This window comes from Abramis brama (assembly GCF_963993115.1).
Source record: "Abramis brama genome assembly, chromosome: 13".
In the NCBI taxonomy this organism is placed as follows: Eukaryota; Metazoa; Chordata; class Actinopteri; order Cypriniformes; family Leuciscidae; genus Abramis; species Abramis brama.
This window is the reverse complement of record NC_139975.1, coordinates 31,027,129-31,047,555: the sequence shown is the minus strand read 5'-3', so window position 1 is coordinate 31,047,555 and position 20,427 is coordinate 31,027,129. Positions and strand designations below refer to the sequence as shown.

At 38.9% G+C, this 20,427-nt stretch overlaps 1 protein-coding gene across 1 annotated transcript in view; it reads left to right on the top strand.

The window, feature by feature from the left end:
- The window catches only part of nexmifb (neurite extension and migration factor b), a 72,187-nt gene extending 58,353 nt beyond the window's left edge, over nt 1-13,834 (top strand). The window contains exon 3 of the mRNA XM_084134145.1: nt 7,184-13,834. Within this exon, the coding sequence (XP_083990271.1) occupies nt 7,476-11,171 (3,696 nt within the window). The 5' untranslated portion in view covers nt 7,184-7,475 and the 3' untranslated portion in view covers nt 11,172-13,834. The remainder of the gene's footprint in view (nt 1-7,183) is intronic.
- Nucleotides 13,835-20,427: the final 6,593 nt, after the last annotated feature.

Here is a 20,427-nt window from a genome sequence, read left to right as displayed (position 1 = left end):
AAACAACTCCACAAACAGCATTAACAGCTTTACTTATTACTAACCAGTTTGACTTTATTTCTGTCACGTGTCTACAGAAGTTGTTATTGAGAATTAATAGAGGTTTATATGTTGATGATTTATTGTTTCATTAAAGTTACCATGATGGAGATCAGTGTTTGCTTTAGTTGGGCTCTTGACCACTTGAATTTATAATGTAAGTTTTTCTCTGGCTGCTGTAACTGTGTTTATAAAACACACTTGTTGTGGCACAAGATCGGATCCAAAAGAAAATATAATCAGGTGTTGATGGTTGTGTTTTGATGATAAAACTCACAATTTAGTGACTTGATTCACTGAACTTATCCAGAACCTAATCTTTGTTTAAACAGGTGATCTATTATTAGTTTTGTATTATTAATTATAGTAGAAATGTGATACTGTAAGATCCATTGTTGTGACAATCAGATTTAAAACCCTCTGTGGTATTATGCTGACTCACACAGAGATCAAGAATCAGCATATGAATCACAGTTTTACTATAATGAATAAAACTAATAATACATCACCTGCTTCACAAAAGAAATCTATTAGTTTGACATTACTTTTCAGCTGTTATTTTGTCTATGTAGCAAATGACATGAATATTGTGTGAAAAACAACGTGATTACAGAGGCATAAAACTAGTTAGCGCCAATTTGGGGCAGATTTCTTTCAAAATTCTTACAGAACTCTAGAGCCATGAGTTGAACATGCTCACTGAGTTTCGTTCCGATCAGCCTCCGGTAACCTTGTCTGATAGCTACTCAAATTTCATTGGCGGCCATGTTTTTTTAGATGTGCTAATGTCCTCATAGACTATTGTGGCACCTCGTACAAAGACAGCGCATGCCAATTTTCAAGTCATTTGGGCTAATGGTGTGGTGGTTATAGACATTTTTATATTTTTTGGCACTAATCATCGCAATTTTTTTTCAAGTGACCTCAGATTGAGCTCATACATGAGTTTGGTGAAAATATCTAGTTCCGTTCATGAGTTATAGCCATTTTTGTAAAAGTGGCCGCTGACATATAGAACATTTTGGCACCCCCTAGCGACCTCGCAGCAAAATTTTGAAATTTCTTGATAATTATTGACAATCAGACTCCAGAGAATCTTGCTGCACTGGTTTGTTTGCGATCGGGCCAAAAGCCGAGGAGTAGTGCGCAAAAGTAGGTTTTTCACGAAATCCAAAATTACTCAAAATTTGCCTTGGAGCAAATCAATGATTCCAACGATATAAGACACTTTAGCCTACGCCTAACGGTTTAGGAGTTATGAGCCATTTCGTACTTTTGACCGCTGTAGCGCCCCCGTCAGGCCGTTCAGGGTAGGCCTTGGTGACGTTGTAGGCGGTGTGAGTACTACCAGCCCTCAAAGTTTCAAGTCTCTATGACTTACGGTTCGGTCTACCTGATCACTTTTAGATGGAGAATGCTGCATTATGGGAAAATTAACAATAACAATAGGGTTTCAGCACTATGCGCTTGAACCCATAATTATAAGCCATATTTATATATAATGACAAAATGGGCCAAATTGTACAGCACAAACAGGCACTGAAAATTGGAATTGTTTTTTTAAAATTTCATTTTAAATCGCAATTGCAGTTTAATCAGAAAAAACACAATTCGATTTTTCCCCCAAGTTGTGCAGCCTCACGATGTAATGTTAAACTGCGCAGGCAAAAAATCAAATAGACTATGTGCTGCTGATGTGTGATGTGATTTCCTTCCTTTATTTATATAGCGCTTTTTACAATACAGATTGTTTTAAAGCAGCTTTACAGTGATAATAGGAAATTAATGCAACAAAGTTTGTTTTGGCTGTACAGCAAATCTAGAAGAAAGTCATTGTCCAGTTTAAGCAAGTTTTTGATTGATTCTGTTCTTGTAAGAAAGGAAAGAAGCATATTGTGCTTTAGTTAGTACTTAACATTAAATTCTTCATATGCTTCTTGTTTCTGTGGTTTAACAACCCTCTGGTGATCTTTGGTCATTTTTGGCAGAAAAATTTAACGGTTTGGCTTTTAGAATTTTTTACCTCCTGAAACTTGGTAAAGGTTGTGGCACTTTCTATGGGGAGAACAATTATGGACATGATTCGAAACGGTTAAATGGTCCTGAAAAATTAGATTTTCTCACAGTTTTAGAGTGAAATATGATTTGGTAAATATTCAATTTCATATAAAAATGGTATTTTTTGTAAATATGTAAATATTTATGTAAATCTTTAAGTAAATATTACATTAAAAAAAAAAAAAAAACATTATCGAACTAGTAATAAATAGTACATTCATTGGGGAAAAAAATCTGTCCATTTTTGATCGCTACGTGAGGAGCACTACAGGGTTTAGAAAGCTTATAATAAAAAGCCGGGAAAAGAGAGCTGACAATTTTGTATGTCTCTATGTTAGTTGTGAGTTAACATTAACATATGAGTATCAGCATGAATTCTGGTCCATTTTAGATGTTTATTGTAGTCAAAAACTCACTCACAAGAGGTGATTATCATGTAAAACTACTAACCAAGTCAAGTTCTTTATTGCCATGTCTTTGCAGTGCAGATGATAAAGTATAGCATGTGTGAAGTCTATGTTTTGGGAACAGTGGGATCTTTGGGTGGATGGGAAGTCACTTTCACATAATGAGGAGATTATCTGTCAAATTGAAAGGTTCTAACAACAACGAAAAAGGTTATTTTAAGAACTGGTCACTGAAAGGTACTTTGGGGAACCAAAATGGTTCTTCTGTGGCATCGCTGCGAAATCCTCGTTTTGGAGCCATAGATGGCAGTGGTGTCACTAGACTGTGGTTGGAGGGCAGAAGGTATGAATGGCCTTTGGTGATGCTGGGAGTTCTCATGTAGACCCTCTGGTGGTAGATGTCTTGCAGTGGTGCGAGGGCTGTAATGGTGATAGTCTGCAGTTTTTATCACACACTGCAGTGCTTTATGAGCCTGGGCAGAGCAGTTGCCATAACATACTGTGATATAGACAATGATATACTCTCAGTATGTTCAACTAATGAGACTATCCTTCCATTCAGAAGTAATAAGTATTGATTAGTTGACAGAAAACAATATGCAGTTGACTTTGAAGATAGCAAACAAAACTCTTATATATCTTTATCAAATCCAGAAACTAGTTCTTCCTCAGAAGTGCGCATTGCAGCAGATAGTAAATATGATTGTGTCCCAGTAGGCTGATTAAAACCTGTGCAGTCTGACTCCTGAATATTGTGTAAAACAGAGGATGCAATTTTATGAAAGCCTTTTCCATTTTGTGTGCAGCATACATAGTGCACCCAAAAATCATCATCAAATCTGTCATCGTGGACCTTGACAGTCAGAGTGGTTGACATCTCCACTGACAATACCTTTTTTGTTCCATGACTAGCCGCAAAAGATGTCCAAGATCTGTGGTTTTCAAATTTGAAAAGCAAAACTGGCTTATAATCATATTCATGATCCAATTTCACCATCTGTGTTCCTCTTACAGTAATGTAGTTATTGATGGTTATGTGTAGCTCAAGGCCACATGAAGATACCGTAATATAGCAGAGCTGAATCTTTAGTTTGGTAAACAGGAATCCCATTTGGGCATATTTTTCCCTCTTCTCTAGTGCAAGATAAGCCTGTGGGTTTGGAATATTCAAGCACCTCACAATCCGATCCGATTCCAAAACGATTCTTGAGATTTTTTTTTTTCCTTATTAACTAATTTGTTTACCGATTTTGAATCTCACATTTAATTGTACAATTTCTTTTATTTTAATTAATATGTAATTATAAGTCGAGTAATTACCAGTCAAGAGCAGTGAGTGATTTTTCTCTTTCTCAGCTTTATTGCTGTTTTATTACTACTGAGGGCATCATAGACCGCAGGAGATCTATAGGCCGCATTCACACTAAAGCACATATCTAATTTGACAGATCAGACGTTTGTCCTGTCTGTTTAATCCCGTAAGACATAACTGACTGTGTTTGCATTTATCTCTTGCCATAAAAGCATTGTGAGATGCAAGTATGTTTAACCTCTTACACGGAGACGCACACGCTCTTCTCAAAGCACACGTGAGCATTTGAAAGCTGCTGTCGGTCAGCTGATTTCCTGTAGCTTTGTAAATGTAACATCAAGCAAAGTGCACGTTTCTCACTGCGCATATCCTGTGCAACGAAGCCTGTGATTGCCCTTGTAATTTGCTTCAACCTTTTTGAACTGTATAGAAGATTATTTTATGGAATGTGTGTGTGTGGAATTGGAAGCAAGCAGAATACGACTGTTTCTAGAGCATCTGCGGTTAAAAACTAAACTAAGAATCGATTCAGAATCATCGAAGAGAGAATCGTGATTTATCTGAGATTTTTTTTTTTCTCCCACCCCTAGTCCTGACGCTACAACAAGGCAGAGGATGTTCAGCAAGTCTGACAGAGGTTAGGTGTATGAGAACACTCCGAAAGACACTTTCCGAAAGATAGGCTAAGCCCTTATGCTTTCCTGTACTTCCCCATGGATTCATGACATCCGGTCAGTTGTCTGATACTGGTATTACACATTATCCCTAGAAGAGTCTAACAACATTTCACTCATCTGTTTCACAGCGGTCAGAGATTACAGATTTCTGTTTCATATGTGGCGACTAATTGTGAAGTCTATGATATTCCGTAGCAAATTGAAAATGAGTCCCGTTCGATGTCAGAAGCCATTAGTTAGCACACAAGAACTCCCTATAATGCTCCGGTATGACCGCTTAGAGCAGTATAGATCTGCTGAACAGCTGAGGCTTCTGGACCAGCATGCAAGTCTAGACTCAATCCTAGCAGAAATGCCTTGCAGAAGGCAGACGCAAAATGTGTGGGGAAGCTATTTCTAGCTATTATTCTAGTGAATGAGATACAGCTGCAGTGTTTGAGTAAACCTCCATAGAGCTATTGTCACTAAAGAGCTAGAACTAGTGAATTAATTTTACAGGTTTCATAGAAAGAGAATGATGTGAGCCAAATCAGTGGCTATATGAGTACTATAGTGGTTGCGGTACAAAATAGCTCAATAAGAGAAGCAATGCAAACACAAAGACATGAGAAAAAACATAATAATTGTGGAAATTAGGGTGGGGCCGAGTGTTAATGAGCGACACACCGGTCTCGAGTCCCACGGAGGAACTTGGGACATTTATGTTTTTAGTTTAGTTTATGCGGCAGTCGTCCATGAGGGGTTGCTGCTTTACTTTCGTTTTGTTTTTTATGTTTATTCTGTTTTTAAAGTTATGTTTAACATTCACCGGTTCCTGCCTCCTCCTTTCCTTGTCTACAAACCTTTGTTACAATCATGTTTTAATTTAATAGATCTAAGTTTAGGCCTATATGCCTCAGTTTGTTTTCTTATTAAGTTTGAAACTGTACAGTTGAACTCATAACCTTTCAAAGCGTACTCCATTTGATAGCATGCGTGAATGCAGGCGGTCGACATGTGCGCTATAGAAAGTTTAATCTTTGTCCAGTGTCTGCGCTATTGTTCTCCAGAAGTTATGACCAATAAAAATGTATTTGTACTCTTTTAAACTAAAGTTACGGCTCTCACAACCCATCACACAAATGCTTGTCAATGCGGGCTTCTATTGATGTTGCAGTGTCTTTATTTCCGCTTTCGACTGTGCAACTATGGTTCGGGTCAGTGTTGCCCCCTTGTGGAACAGCCGATTGCAAAACAAATTCAATGTGCATGTGCGAACTGTGCACACAAAGTAATTAATATTGGTAACAAAATAAAAAATCAGGTGATGTGCGTACGATACATGCGTACTATTCTGGTGATGGAATTTGCAACATGCACTGTAAGAGGATTTAAAGGGGTAGTTACACTAAAATAAAAAATTAAGTCATAAATTACTCACCCTGGTGTTGTTCTGATGCCGTTTCCCCTTCTTTCATTTATGGACCCAGAATGATCCCATGTGACACGTGTCATGTATTCCAAGTGTTCTGGGGGTATACGATATGAAATTTAATGTATTATTTAACAAAAATCCTGACCTTGGTTGTTGGTCTTCTCTGCACTGCTACGCGACGTGCATATTCGTATGACTCTCTTAGCACCGCAGTTCTATTAAACTCGCTTAAATAGTTCCACCTCGGTTGAGGTTCCAAGCGTTTCTGTAACGATACTAAAATGTGACATGTAAACACTGCTGATCACTGATTGGTCAGAGAGAATTGTCACTACCAGCATCATTAGATTTGCAAAACGAGCCACCAAACCCGCTAACAGCACCAGCTACCGCAGTATCGTTTGTTCACACAACTTTTTTTAACGACTTGCTTTAAACGACCGTCACACGCAACTTAAAAAAAAATGGCTGAATCGTGGTCAGTAGACAAGGTGTAGATGTTGGTATACTGCGCCAATTATCATACAGAACCTACACACTCGAGTCAGCATATGGTTATCGTGTTTATATTGTTTCATGTTCATGTTGAGAAAAACAATTAGCCTATATCCACATGCTCGAGTGAGAAAACGCGCTGCGCAGCCGCTGACAGATGCTTCAGAGACACAGATAACGGTGTGCTAAGCGAAGTTTCTAACAGCACTTTGCGTTTTTGTTCTAAAACCTGTTTCCCTAAAGGAAACTTAAAGGAGGCACATGTCTCAATATAATTCTGCTATCAGATAAGTTATCATCTCTGATCACTCACGCTACAGCTGCGCTTGCCTGCAATCGTGAATGCAGTGATGGACAGCTGTCTTTCCTCAGTCGACTGCTGTTTGGATTTCTTGTGATTTCTCATTGTGGTGATGATATAATGATAACGCAGATTCATTAATTAATTTGATCAAAAGTAATTCCATTTTGTAAGATCATTTATTTAACTAATTTTAATCTAAGTAATTCCAAACTTTGCGAGGCAGACAACAACATTGTGTGATCAAATACAATCAACTTAACACCCCCCAAAGTGCCACCCAGTGGATTTAATTATAACTGCAAGTTAGTGCTTGGGATTTATCATGGATTCACTACATTTACGGCCAGCAAAGCAACATTACAGTCGTCTTTAAAATTAGCTTTATTAGCTTTACTAATTACTATTTTAATGGAATAGTGTAGTATTCATTAATATTTTAACCAGTATTAATGTTTGTGCTTTCTTTATTTTGTCTAGGATCACATAATCTGAAGAGTAATCGAAAGCTGTATGGTGTCGCAGATGCTGCCTTACACACACCCTCCACAGCTGCTGCAGAGAGCAAGAAGAGAGGCAATTTGTACTGCCGCAGTGTTAAATTGGCCTTAAAGAAGCACTACTTACCACGGCCACTGTAAACACGGACTCCTTTAGAGAACCACCTAACTGATGAGTCCTCAAACTACACAATATCCTTCACACCCTGTGCTGCCAAGGGCTTGAGCCCCCTGGGCCTTTCCAAGAAGACCGCAATCAGATCCATTTCACCATGATAGAACCTGCGAGCATCCCTGGGCTCACACAGGACTGTTTGACTCAGCAGAGTCCCACCTGTCCGGGCTGCTTTATTGAGACCAAGGATTTGTCCAATGTAGAGGCCAGTATCAACCTCAAAATGGCTGACATGACCCGGGACTACACCACCTGCCCTATCTCTGATATTAACATTCAATGTATGAGCACAAGTGAAGCAGTAAGTTATGGAGAAGCGCTCCTCTCGGATCAGCTTTTGAGCTTTCCTGTCCCCAAAACCCAGCTGGTGGAGAAGAAGGACACAGAGAAAATAGACTTAGATGATTCAGCCTCCAAAAACCTGTATGAGGGTCTGCTATTAGACAAGTGCAATGGAGACGATGGCTTGCTTACCAATCCAAATCAGGACTGGGGCTATTTTGAGTCCTTCATTAGCGAGAGTAAGATGGAATTGCTGGATCTCTGCTCCAAGAACGAGTTATCCGTAAATCTCTTCTCTGAGGAGGACGTGGGCAATTACATGTTTGATGATGATGATGATTCCACTCTGAGCAGTGACGTGTGCTCGCTAAAGATCCGCTACGAGTCCTTCCAGGACAACATGAGGGAGAAAACCAATGTTCTGCAAGAAGAAACCCAGTTCAACTTTTTCCCAAGTGTCTTGGTAAACTGCACAAAGAAAGAGAGTAGTGGGGTAAAGCGAGTTGTGGATGATCTACCACCAAAATCAGAGGAGCTTGGATTCCAAAATGACAGCAAAGTGGATGAAAACGACTGCTCCATAGAGCCGACACCCGATTACAACCCCAAAATGAACTACTTCATTGATTCAAGCAACTCAGCTGAAGACTCAGGGGAGTATAGTGATGACAGCTCCTCCACCATTTCCTCTCTTGACACCTTCCAAGACAACAGGCCTAAACACTTGTTCTCACGAAAGAACGCAAGCTGCTCAAACCATCTGAACTATGGATTACGGGCCAAGAGAAAAGTTAGGTATAGTGATGACTACTTGTATTATGTTGAGTCCACTGATGGGGAAAGAAACATTGAAAAGCGAGAGAAACTACCGATTGGTCCAAAACAAGAAGAGGATCTTGACTGGTGCCCTAAAAAGAGACGAAAATACTCTCGCAAGGATCCACCTGTAATAATCAAATACATTATTGTCAACAGGTTCAAAGGCGACAAATGCATGGCTGTAAAGCTGGGCAGAATCGAATCAGCTGACACGACAGTAAGCTTAAATGAGGATAAAATCAACAAATATGAGAAGCTTGCACCTCTGAAAGACTTCTGGCAGGAGAAACAGAGAGAAAGAGAGGAACAGCTTAAGCTGGCAGCAGGAGGTAAACACAATTCTCACCATCATGCCTTTAGTTCAAGTCCCTCAAAAAGGAAATACAAGCTAGCAAACAGGCTTAGAATTCAGAGAATTCATACTGTGGAGCAATCACCCAACACCCAGGGCCACTTTGCCTCTGATCCCAGGCAGGAGGTTGCTTCTACAGATGAAACTGCCTCCATGGGAATGCCATTAACAATAGCCACCAGCTGTGCAAGCACATTAGACCCAAATGACATCATACACACTGCCACCCGGAAGAGCAGATCACAAGAGAGGGAGGAAGGGAGAAAAGGAAATAAAATATTCAGAATACAGAAATTCAGAAGCGAAGCCAGACTTAGGAGCAAGAAAATGAGAGACCTTGTGGAGAATAGCGAGAGCGTGACAGACCTGACAGAAGTTTGCTCGCTGCAGAAAAATATGGACTCAGTAGGAGGTTCTGAAGATAAAAACGTCAGCCCAGCTGCACACAGTCCCCATCTGTGTGAGAGTCAAACAGCTAATGCCTCTGAAAAATGTGCTTTTGTGACTACCACCTGCTCTCCTAACAAAGAGGCATCGTCTGAGAATATGGCTGCAAGTGTTTCCGTTATCCCAGGGGGCTACCTGCAAACATTGTTAGATGCCTCTGATTCTTCAGGTAGCACTGGCATCCAGTTTTTCCCTCAGCAGACCCACCACTCACTGGATCTCTCTTTGGAAAAGCAGCAATTCACCTCAATTCAGCTAGCACAAAGTTGTGTCCTTTCTCCACCATCAGAATCAGAGCTCCAACAGTCACCCCAGAATTGTCCAACTCTTACCCAGATGTGGCACCCGCAGCTTGGTCCCAACCAGCAGTTTGGTGCTGCAGATATTGTTGAATCTGCGATCCAACCCAACAGCTTCACTGGAGAGATGGCTATGCCGATGTCTGAGAGTCTGACTGTGTCAGGCTATAGCCAGCTGAGTCTGGAGAGCAACAGAATGCTTTATGAAAAGAATTACATGCCTGAGCAGCCATTGCCTTCTGATGCTGAGTTTCAGGCATGTCAGGGGCAGCCACAGTTTCAAAGAGCCACACTGCACACAGACAACGGCCGACTCATCAGTTTCGACTCAGTTGGCTCATTGTCAGCTACTTCTAGCAATTACAGCTCTCTGAGTCTTAAGTCCTGCGAGAAAGATGGTGAGGATGATGTGAATGAGAACTTTCTGGCCCACTGCAGTCCCAAACTGGTGATTCAGCAGAGTATCGAAGCAATCACACCCCTGAGGGAGTCCACAGACTTGCTGGATATCTCCAACTTCACTCCCGATAAATTCAGACACACATCATTGTCAGAACTCTCTCCTCCAGAGACACCTAATTTATCCCCTCAAGTTATGGGCCGTGAGGTGAAGATAGCTGGGAAGGCCACTGACCTCCAGGATGGGGCTAAGATGTCATGCATCAAAGACGTGGACTGGAACTGCAAAATGATCGAGCAGCGAGATCTGTCTAGATATTCAGTAGATGGTCATGAGTATCAATTGCACATTTTTAATGGTGAAGACATCTTAAGCCTGGGGACGAAGGAGGAAAATCTAGCTGACTTTGATTGTGATATGACGAGTGCAATTAAGGGGACCAAGGCAAAAAGGAAAAATACCAACAAACAAACTACAGGGCAGGGTACCAAAAAAAGCAAAGCCCCAAGAGCTCCCAAGGCAGAAAAGGGCAAAATTCCACGTCAGACATCAAGAGCATCTAAAAAGTTAAAGGCTTTACTGGACGAGAAGGGGGGTAAAGGCCAGACTGAGGGCGCTGCTCATCCACTACAGGACAGTGGCTCTGAGGAATGGACAGGAATAGTTTGTTCAGAGAGCAAAAGTCAAGCCCACGATGACCAACGAGAGTTTGAAGAGCCATCCAACATCTTGTCAAATATTGTCTCAGGGATGGCCGAAGTACAGAGATTCATGATGGCTTCTGTTGAGCCAATATGGGGCCCTGCAGCAAATGTCTGCTTGCCCTCAGAGGCTAACAGCCTCAAGTTAAAAACTCTCAAAATCCTTGCAGGAACTTCATCTGACCCGAAGAAGAAAGGCACTTGTGGGGCGAATGGGGGCACGAAAGGCAGAAAAGGTGGGACAAAAGGTGGCAAAAACCAGGCAAAGTTAAATGCATCTCTGCCTTTTTTCCCTCAGTTGGCTTTGGGCTGTAACGTGTTTGACAAGCCTAGCCTCGGCGTTCCTGGTGTAAATGGGCCTGCGCACAAAAAGATGTACCGTCACAAAACCAGTGCAAAATTCCCTCGGATTGAAAATCTAAAGGGCACGCGACCAGAACGAGACCCAAATAAGGACATATCATTAATGGCATCTTTTGAGAAACTGAGGTAACATTTTATATCTAGCTGCTGATGCACGTTCCTCACTTTCCCACTTCCTCCTCATTTCTTGACTCAAGACCAGAGATGCATGGATTTACGTTATTCTTTAGTACCCCCTCCTTCTTTTTGCCCCTGAAGAGGATATTGATATCTTGCATGAGAAACTTCTTGTACTCGCAAACTACCTATTGATTGATTGTGCTAGGCTTGATTGAGATTTTAAATGACCATGGCTGCATTTTTCTTCTGCATTCTTGTTTTTGCTGTTTTGTTCCCACCTCGCAGTTGCTGATTAGTTTTTGTCTGAAGAAAAGGAAAAACTTTAAGTGCAAATTCTCTTTTTGGACCTTTTTTTGTTCAGTTCTCAGTGAATCTTGCTGCCCTCATGTAATTATATTTCTCTCTTCAAACATGTAGCTATTAAAATGTCTTTGTGTGAAACAAGCTCCCAATTTGATTATGTATGCTGAAACAGATGCCCTCTCCTCTCTTTTTACCCTTTTACTGCCTGACTTTTTTAAAGTGTGAATATGCTCAGCCCCTTGTCTAAGATAACAACATCCTTGGTACATCCCTAAACATTATCAGTACACAATGGGACCATTTTGTATTGAAGACATATCAGATTAATGTTGTTCTAATTACTTTCTTACTGTTGGAATGTACTTATGATTTTCTCTTATCTACTATGCTTTTTACAGGAGTTGTACTGGAAAATGTTTTAGATGGACATTTCTATGCCATGGAAATCCCAAAATGCGTCTTTTTTTTTTCTTTTTTCTTTTTTACAGTATCTGTACTGTATACACTGTACAGAAATGCACTCTTTAAAGCGAAACATGAATTCTATTCGTGTCCCAAATATAAATGATCTGTGTACATTTATAATCTGAATGAATACTGGCTGTTGCAATTACTATCCTAATGAATGCTGGCTGTTCTCTCAAGACTTAACAAGATCTGACATTTCTTTTTGGTTAGTTGTTTTGTCTGTCTTCTTTGGGCACCCTATCGTTTGAAGAGCACCTGCAGCTGACAGTGGTACAACCACTCAACCAAAACAACTAAACTCGGAACTTTTTTACTTTTCCCACCTTGCTTGCCAAATTCAATGTACCTCAGCATTACTTCTGCTTAGAAACAAAAAGAGAAGATTGACTTCCAAACACAGAAGGAAGAAAAATGAGAAAGGTGGACACAGATAATGTTAATAGAGGATGGTATCAGTTGGTAAGCAATCATTTCACAATCTACTGTAACAGGGACTGGGAACATAATGTTCCATATTTTGCGTATTTGTTGCATAGAATACTTTTGATAATTAAGAAAGTGTAAAGGATGCCTCTTTTCCTTTAACCCACTTTTAAACATTTGCCTTCCGGTTTGCTATAAATGTTTAAGTATCCTGTGCTAACAATTTCATTTGACAACAAGAAGTTGTTCATATGTGAAATTTAAAAAAATATTTTGTTGAACATGCTGGTTTTTTGTTTTGTTTTTGTTCAGTTTAGTTAATTTTATTAGTGGCACATAATTAACACATTTGCTTTGCTATTGTTGCAAAATTTCAACCTTTGAAACCAAATTGGTCCTTTCAAAAGCACATTGGCATTTACCACATATAGATTTGTAGATGACACCTTTGATTTAAAAGAGTTGCTCTAGGAGGATATCTCAGGTAAAGTAATGCCTTACCTATAGCTTTTACCTTAGAAAGATTTCACTCCGCCCCCTCTGCCTCTAGCCGGCCATGTTTAGCACCAGGATGATGCTGATGGGAAACTGCACATGGGCCGCTCGCCCGACTTGCCTGCCTTCTCTCATTTCTGCCTGTTGTCAACTGAATGTACTTCTAGTTTTTTACAATGTGCCACTGTTAAGCTGCCTCCTCCTACTGGTGCTAAGAAGGTAATTGTATTCTCCCAGAAATTCTGAAACAGGGAATATTTGAATTGAAAACCCTACTCCTCTCTTTATGAATGTACAATATATGGTTCTGTTTGATGTATTCACAACACAATTCTTTGTCCTTAATTGGAATTGCTTTTGCCTTTTTGTTGGAGAAATTATCAAGCTTTATAAATATTGTCTAGAGTTGATACCAGAGGGACTCTCGACACCACAAAAAAATTGTATATTTTTCTCTGTGCCAATTTGTAAGATATTTTGTAAGTGTATATTTTTCTTAGAAAGTGCTGTGAAGTATTAGTATGTGTGTGTGTGTGTGCGTGTGTGTGTGTGTGTGTGTGTGTGTGTGTGTGTGTGTGTGTGTGAGTAACCTTTTTTGTGCCTCTGTAGGCAGTGAAAAGGATGTATAATGACAAGCTTTTGGTTTTACAAACCAAAATATTAAGAAACAAAAAAATGAAAAGGATAAAACTCTACCTTTTGTTGCAAGTTTTGTAAGAGGAAAATTATCTTGTTGTGAGAGTGTTGTGTTATTGTTAAAAACACATATAGGCAAAAAAGTTCAGACAAAAATTGTGAACTATTCGCTGTTTTATAGATTTTCTTGTAAATTATTCTTGTATTATTTTATGTTGTATCTGTTGCAAAGGTTTTAAATATTTGTGATCAAGCCTGTATGGTGAAATGTAATATTGGTAACTTGCTGAGTTTTGTAATAATGTTTATGGAGTACATATACAAATTAAAAGAAGATTTTGAATGCTGCCTTTTGAATGTTGTCACATTTCTTCCATGACTGTTTACACGGTTAATGCATAAAATAAATGTGAACAAAGATGATAATAGGGGATGTCATTGTTTTAAGTTTAAGTTAAGTTAAGTTTATTTAAGTAAGCATTGCATTCAACTATACTATATGTCAGCGTTTGTTAAAGTATACAGTATGTTGGCATATAAAGTCCTAATTTCTAATAATTTCTTATTGGGGACATCGTTACAGGCCTCTGCAGTGGAATAATGTGACATTTCTCCAAAACGCTGCAGTGAAATGGTTTCATATGAGGTGTGCATATAGTGTGGGACGTCCCTATAAGAACTAGCCATTGTTTTTTCTACTTAGTAGAAATTAAGTCTTTATAGGCATCTGAATGTGACATATCCCCAAAACTGTGCAGTGAAGTCAGTAGTGCATTCAAGTAGGCTATTTAGTTAGAGTAACAAATGCATTTAAGACTAACTGTTATTCCAGGAAGGTAAAACAAATGAAATTGCAAAACGAGGTATTTAGAAAGAGTAAACTCTTGTTGTCTGCTTTTTGCAAATAATTATGCTGTGGTTATTATGTGCCCTGCCTGCTCTCCAGGATCTGTACCTGAAAAGGTCAGGTAAACTCATCACAGACTCCACTCACGCCGGCCACAGCCTATTTGAACTGTCGTCATCAGGACGGCGCCTCAGTTCACTATAGGCACTAGAACATCTAGGCACAGGAACGGTTTCTTCCCACAGGCTATTTCCCTCTTGAGCAGTTAAATGCCTTCAAAGTGCAATACCCCTCTTTTTTTGTGCAATATCCTTGCAGATTAATTTAATATTCATATCCCTTTCAGCTGCAGAAAAGTCAATTAACATGTTTGTTTACTCTCGCATTGATTATAATGTGCTTCTATAATGGGGTTTCTAAGCATAGCCTACTTTAAATAAGTTACAGTAGAATTTGAACTAGGGCCAAAACTAGAGATCATAGTACTCCGGTTTTGAAGTCACTACATTGGTTACCAGTTAAAGGAATAGAAATTTATTTATTTTTCTACTATGGAAGTCAATGGGGTCCATCAACTGTCTAGTTAACGACATTCTTCACTCTATCTTCTTTTGTGTTCAGCAGAAGAAATAAACTCTTACAGGTTTGAAACAACTTGAGGGTGAGTATGATGACAGAATTTTCATTTTTAAGCGAACTATTCCTTTAAGTACAAAGTTGATTTTAAAGGGGTGGTATCATGCCCTTTTCACAAGATGTAAAATAAGTCTTTGATGTCCCCAGAGTGTGTATGTGAAGTTTTAGCTCAAAATACCCCACATATATTTTTCTATATAGCAAGTTAAAGTTGTCACTTTTTGAGGGTGAGCAAAAACGCACCATTTTGTGTCTGTTCCTTTAAATGCAAATGAGCTGCTGCTCCCGGCACAGAGGGCGGAGCTTCAAGAGCTTGTGTCCTTTTACCTCACACAGACATTCACTGAAAATTTTAAAAATCTTTTAGCCTTTTATGTTCAATGATGATGTCAACGGAGTCAATGATGGAGAGACTCAAGAAGAGGTGACAACATAGAAGCAACAGGACATTTCTGAATGGTTAGTTGATGAATTTATGTAGCTGATGTGTAGTTATCTGCTAGTCATTGATTAGCATATACTGTCATGATAATCTATAAATCGTGTTCTGGGGGCGGGGTTTACTGTTGATGTCACTAACCCGGGAGGAAGCTTGTGTAGTCTCTACCAGCCGTTTGTTGTAGTCCTTAAAAAGCAATTTCTTTAACTGAAAATATCTCCCTTTGCTTTGAACTTTGAGCATAGTAACTTTGCAGATGTTGCTCAAACAGTAACATTACAGACTAACTAAAGTTAGAAAAGTGAAATCATAATCAACCAACCCTCTAAAGTTCTCATGCTCACATACAAAGCTCTCCACAGTCTGGCCTCAGAGTATTTATCTCGACTTTTAACACCTTATTTTCCAAACCGAATTCTTCACTCTTCTCAGCAGGGTTTTTTGGTTGTCCATCAAACATGGTTACGTTCCATGGTAAACAGAGCTTTTTCTATAGCTTTTTCTGTTGTGGAACCAACTTCCAGTTGAAATTCGGGAAGCACATCTCTTGGAATTTTTAAAACACAGTTTTAAAATAAAATAAATGTATGTAAAATATTTATATATATTAAGTTAGCTTGTTTGTGGTAATCATTGCTGGTTTCTTGTTTATTTTAATCCACCCATGCTCTTTTGTTTAATTTATTTTGTATTGCGGTAAATATTCATTATCTGTAGCTAAATGTTTTTTCTGACTAAACCTATATCTGTGTCTTTTGACTTTTGTTGTTGTTGTTGTTTACTCAAATGTTATTATGTGTCTTGTTATATTAATATGTGTGTACTGGAAGCTTCAATACCAAGGTAAATTCCTTGTGTGTGCAAGCACAGTTTCTGATTCTGATTCTATAAACACATCTAAATAAATGTGACCTTCAAAGAAATTATTCAGAGTAATACACCACTGTCAAAGCATGTATGAATAATAAGTATAACAAGGTAGAAGTACAAAAAATCTCGAACTCAAAGAAAAGCGCCCTGAATGCGCGTTACAGGGGTTACATGCATAATCCAGACATTAGGCTTGTTTAGACTTCAGTGCTGTGCAGACCGATCAGCGGCTGACTTGAAGCAGTGCAGTTTTGATTTTTTTTTTTTTAATTGTGTCTGACTTGAGACAACGCCGACACCACATAACTGTGTGACGTTTGGCATCAAAAGTACCGCGAGAGCGATTCGAGAGCAGTTTCTCCAGAGCGGCTCACGAGCATAGACAGTAAAAGAAATGGACACAGCGACCCCACTGGATTCAACGGAGAAAAGTGAAGTAAATTAGAAGCTCTCACTTCCTGATGGCTGAGCGTACTGCGCAGACTCAAACTGAGCTTGATGACGTAGATGTGACGTGAGCAACCCGTCTGTCTTCTAGTAGCTGTGCCAAGAGAAATCTGAATCATTCCCTTCCGAAACTTGCAGAGACGGAGAGTGTGAGTAGGAGTTGTCCATGAGCATGGAGCAGGAGAAACTTAAGATAACGTAAGATACAAGGTAATGGAGCCTTTTATACATTTTCGTGTCTCTTTAGAGATGTAAAGTTATTCACTGTCAAAGTGACGCCAAAATGAATGGGAGTCAATGGAATGCTAACAGCAGGTGAGGGTCTGCTAATCAATGGCGGCGCCCGGGGAAGCTTCAGTTTTTTCTGAAACATTGGCCCCCTGCTCACGTGCTCTGATGACAACACAGCTGTTCCACTATTGGCCGAATCCACCGCATGACAACGATCACGTCACCTTAAGTTCCACTATCAGCAGTTTTATAACAGTAAAATAACTTTTCACGTAGTCGAGATATTATATTGCAGGGCTCTCAAGTTTTGAAGACAGGCAAGAGTGGCATTCCCTTTTTAGGGGACTTTCCTCTCAGGGCGAATGAAAGGATGCTTAATTGCTTTTTACCTGACATCTTTGAAAGACGGATGCAATGATTAATGCATCCATGGCCAGGATATAATTATAAACTATGACATGATTTTAAAATTGAACTTTAATATCAACTATGCAATACACTTTAATTTATTTAGTGCTAATAAAATTATTAAGCCTGTTTGGAGAGAGAGATGTTTATAATGTGACAATAGGTCAGTCATTGTGTGATAACGAAAATATGACTAGGCCTAGAAGACTTGTTCTGGGGTGCGTTTCCCGAAAGCATCGTTAGCCAACTAGGTCGCAAGTTCCCTCGTTACCAATAGAGTTCAATGGACATTGCGATGAACTTGCGACCATAGTTGGCCAACGATGCTTTCGGGAAACGCACCCCTGAGCAGGTGTTGTCAGTGAACAGGCTGTTAAACTGTTGGCTAAGTTACAGACACTCATGAAAAACTGATGCTAATTATCTGGGAAACATTCTCTAACCGCAGTCAAGTTGTCACTGTTCGTGTCAAACAAGTTGTGAATTTGTTGTAACATTAAAACAGAAGATCATGACTTTGTGATGCTCGGAGCTCGGAGTGGTTTCCTCTGTGGGTGAAGATGTTGTAGCAGAATCACGTGAACAATTCCAGGATATGCTTTTTTTCATTGGTTGTTGCGTTAAATCTTACCCAGATACAATAGTGCTATTTTCTGATTGGCTATTGTGTAGCCCCTTTCTTTTTTTTGATTGGCTGATAAGTGGCAGGCTCGACTAAGAATTCCAGGGGAGACGCGCTTGATTCCTGCCGGTTCCACAGTGAGAGCGGCGCGGCCAGAGAAATTTTGGGCGCTGCGGCATATTAAATATATTATAAATAGTTTTTCCGCGTGAGAAATACAATGTGTGGCGGGAGTGCGTGACAAAAGACCGAAATGAGTGACTGTCACGATCAATGCGTGACACTTGAGAGCCCTGTATTGTGTCATGTTTATCCAAATAAAACTGGTAAAAAACTTAGACCCCACTACATTGCTATATAGAAGATACTGACCAAAAATGTATGCACCTCTTGATGAAAATAACATCACAACATTTATTTCCATCAAGAGGTACATACATTTTTGGTCAAGATATTAAATTGTCAATGCAAGAGTCCAGCACTCTGTAAAGTCTCCTCAAGCACATCCCAAAGACTTTCAATGAATTGAAGCCTGGACTCTGAGGAGCCAGTTCATGTGTGAAAATGATTCTTCATGCTCCTTACAACCATTCTTTCACAATCTGAGCCTGATGAATCTTGATATTGTCATCCTGGAATATGGCCATGATGTGTCTTCCCTACATGGTTGTTTAAGAAATGAAAAACACTCCATCAATTAGGGTTAGAAGAACTGTTGCCAAACATATAACATGATAGAAACATAATAATCACTGCAATAATGATTTAATCACTCTTAAGCATTTGCCTATTTAAATCCTATTTGTTTTGGCATCATGTGTTTGTGCCAGACTGCCTCTAACTATATTTCCTGCACAATGTTTTGAGCCATCGGTTTGTGACACAGACTTTGACATCAACAAACAAATGACATGGAAAGTGTTTTCTCTGCTCCTTCTTTTTAGCGGGTAAGCTCATTTTTTGTTATTCTATGCACAGTTATGAAATTTCTGATTTGCATTTATTTGCCTGCTTTCTGTGACCCAGAACAAATATGCAACCAATGTTCAGATGAGTCACACAGCCCTCCAGTAGAGAAGCGCTGACTTTGACCCTTGACAGTCAATAACAAAGCGTTAAAATGATTTTAATTCAAAACAATAACAACACCAACAAAAATTCTGACGAACAACAATGCTACCCTCAACTTGGACAGGTGGGATTTTCAAAGGGTGAACGACATGAACAACATTTTTAAGTACATTTATTTATTGAGATCATTCAGGAATTCATGTTTTTGACTTATGAAGATCTTTTTCATTAAAATCTAAGCTTACTGTAATATTATGGCTAATATTAAATACCCAACCAAAAATTAAAATGTCTGTCATCATTTTCTCTCCCTCATGTCATTCAAAACTTGAATGACATTCTTCTTCTAGAACACAAGATGTTTTAAAAGTCGATCGGACCCAAAGACTTTTGTATAAATATCATATTTTATGTTCCACAGAAGAAAGACAAACATGAGGGTGAGAAAATGTATGTTTGTGTTTAGGAGAAGAGAAATTAAATACAAATAATAGGGAGTGAAAAGCAGGATTGATTGTTGGGGTATAGTTTCTCCCTGTTTCTCTTTTTTCTTTTCTAACTATAAAATTCATGCAAAAAAAAAAAAACTTGTAGGCTACTCCTTGATCACAGTTTTTAACAGTTTTGATCACAACTATGAATTTACCAATACATTGCTCACAAAAATTGTAGCACAAACACTTTTTATTATCACTTTAAAATTGTTCTTGTTTTGTTTTCCTGTACTAGTTTTGTATTATTTAGGTCTACTTCTGAAATTTTGTTAAGGCGCTGCTAATAATGTTGACTCCTTGCGAATATTAAAGTCAGCATGAAACGTAAGTTGCAATCGTCTTTTCTTCCTTATTGTGACTTATATTTGAGTCTAAATTTGGGGCGGGACTTGATTTGGTGTATGGGGAATGTTAGCACTCATAAGGGGGAAACGTTAGCTGTAAAATAGCTAATGAATTATAATGATTTCACTTGACCTCATACTGAACCTAAATAGCAAATCTGCCAAGAATATTTTTCCTGGTTGATGAATATGTTGATGCTTTTGTTTCTTCTGGTATCTCTTTTACAATTTCACAATAAAAGTTAAGCTCTTGATGTTTAGAAACAAAATGTTAAAGACAATTAATCAGCATGTGAACTTAAAAAAAAAACTGCATTTGTATTGTCATTTTGAACAGACATTGACAAATTAATTTCAGTGTTATTTTGTGTAATAATGACTATATTGAAAGAGTCCATAATGTTTTAGCAGTATAACTATGGGCAGGATTTACAGCTCTGGAAAAAAATTAAGAGACCACTGCAAAATTTGCACAGTTTCTCTGGATTGTATCGTCTGTTTGAGTAAAATGAACATTTTTAATTTATTCTAC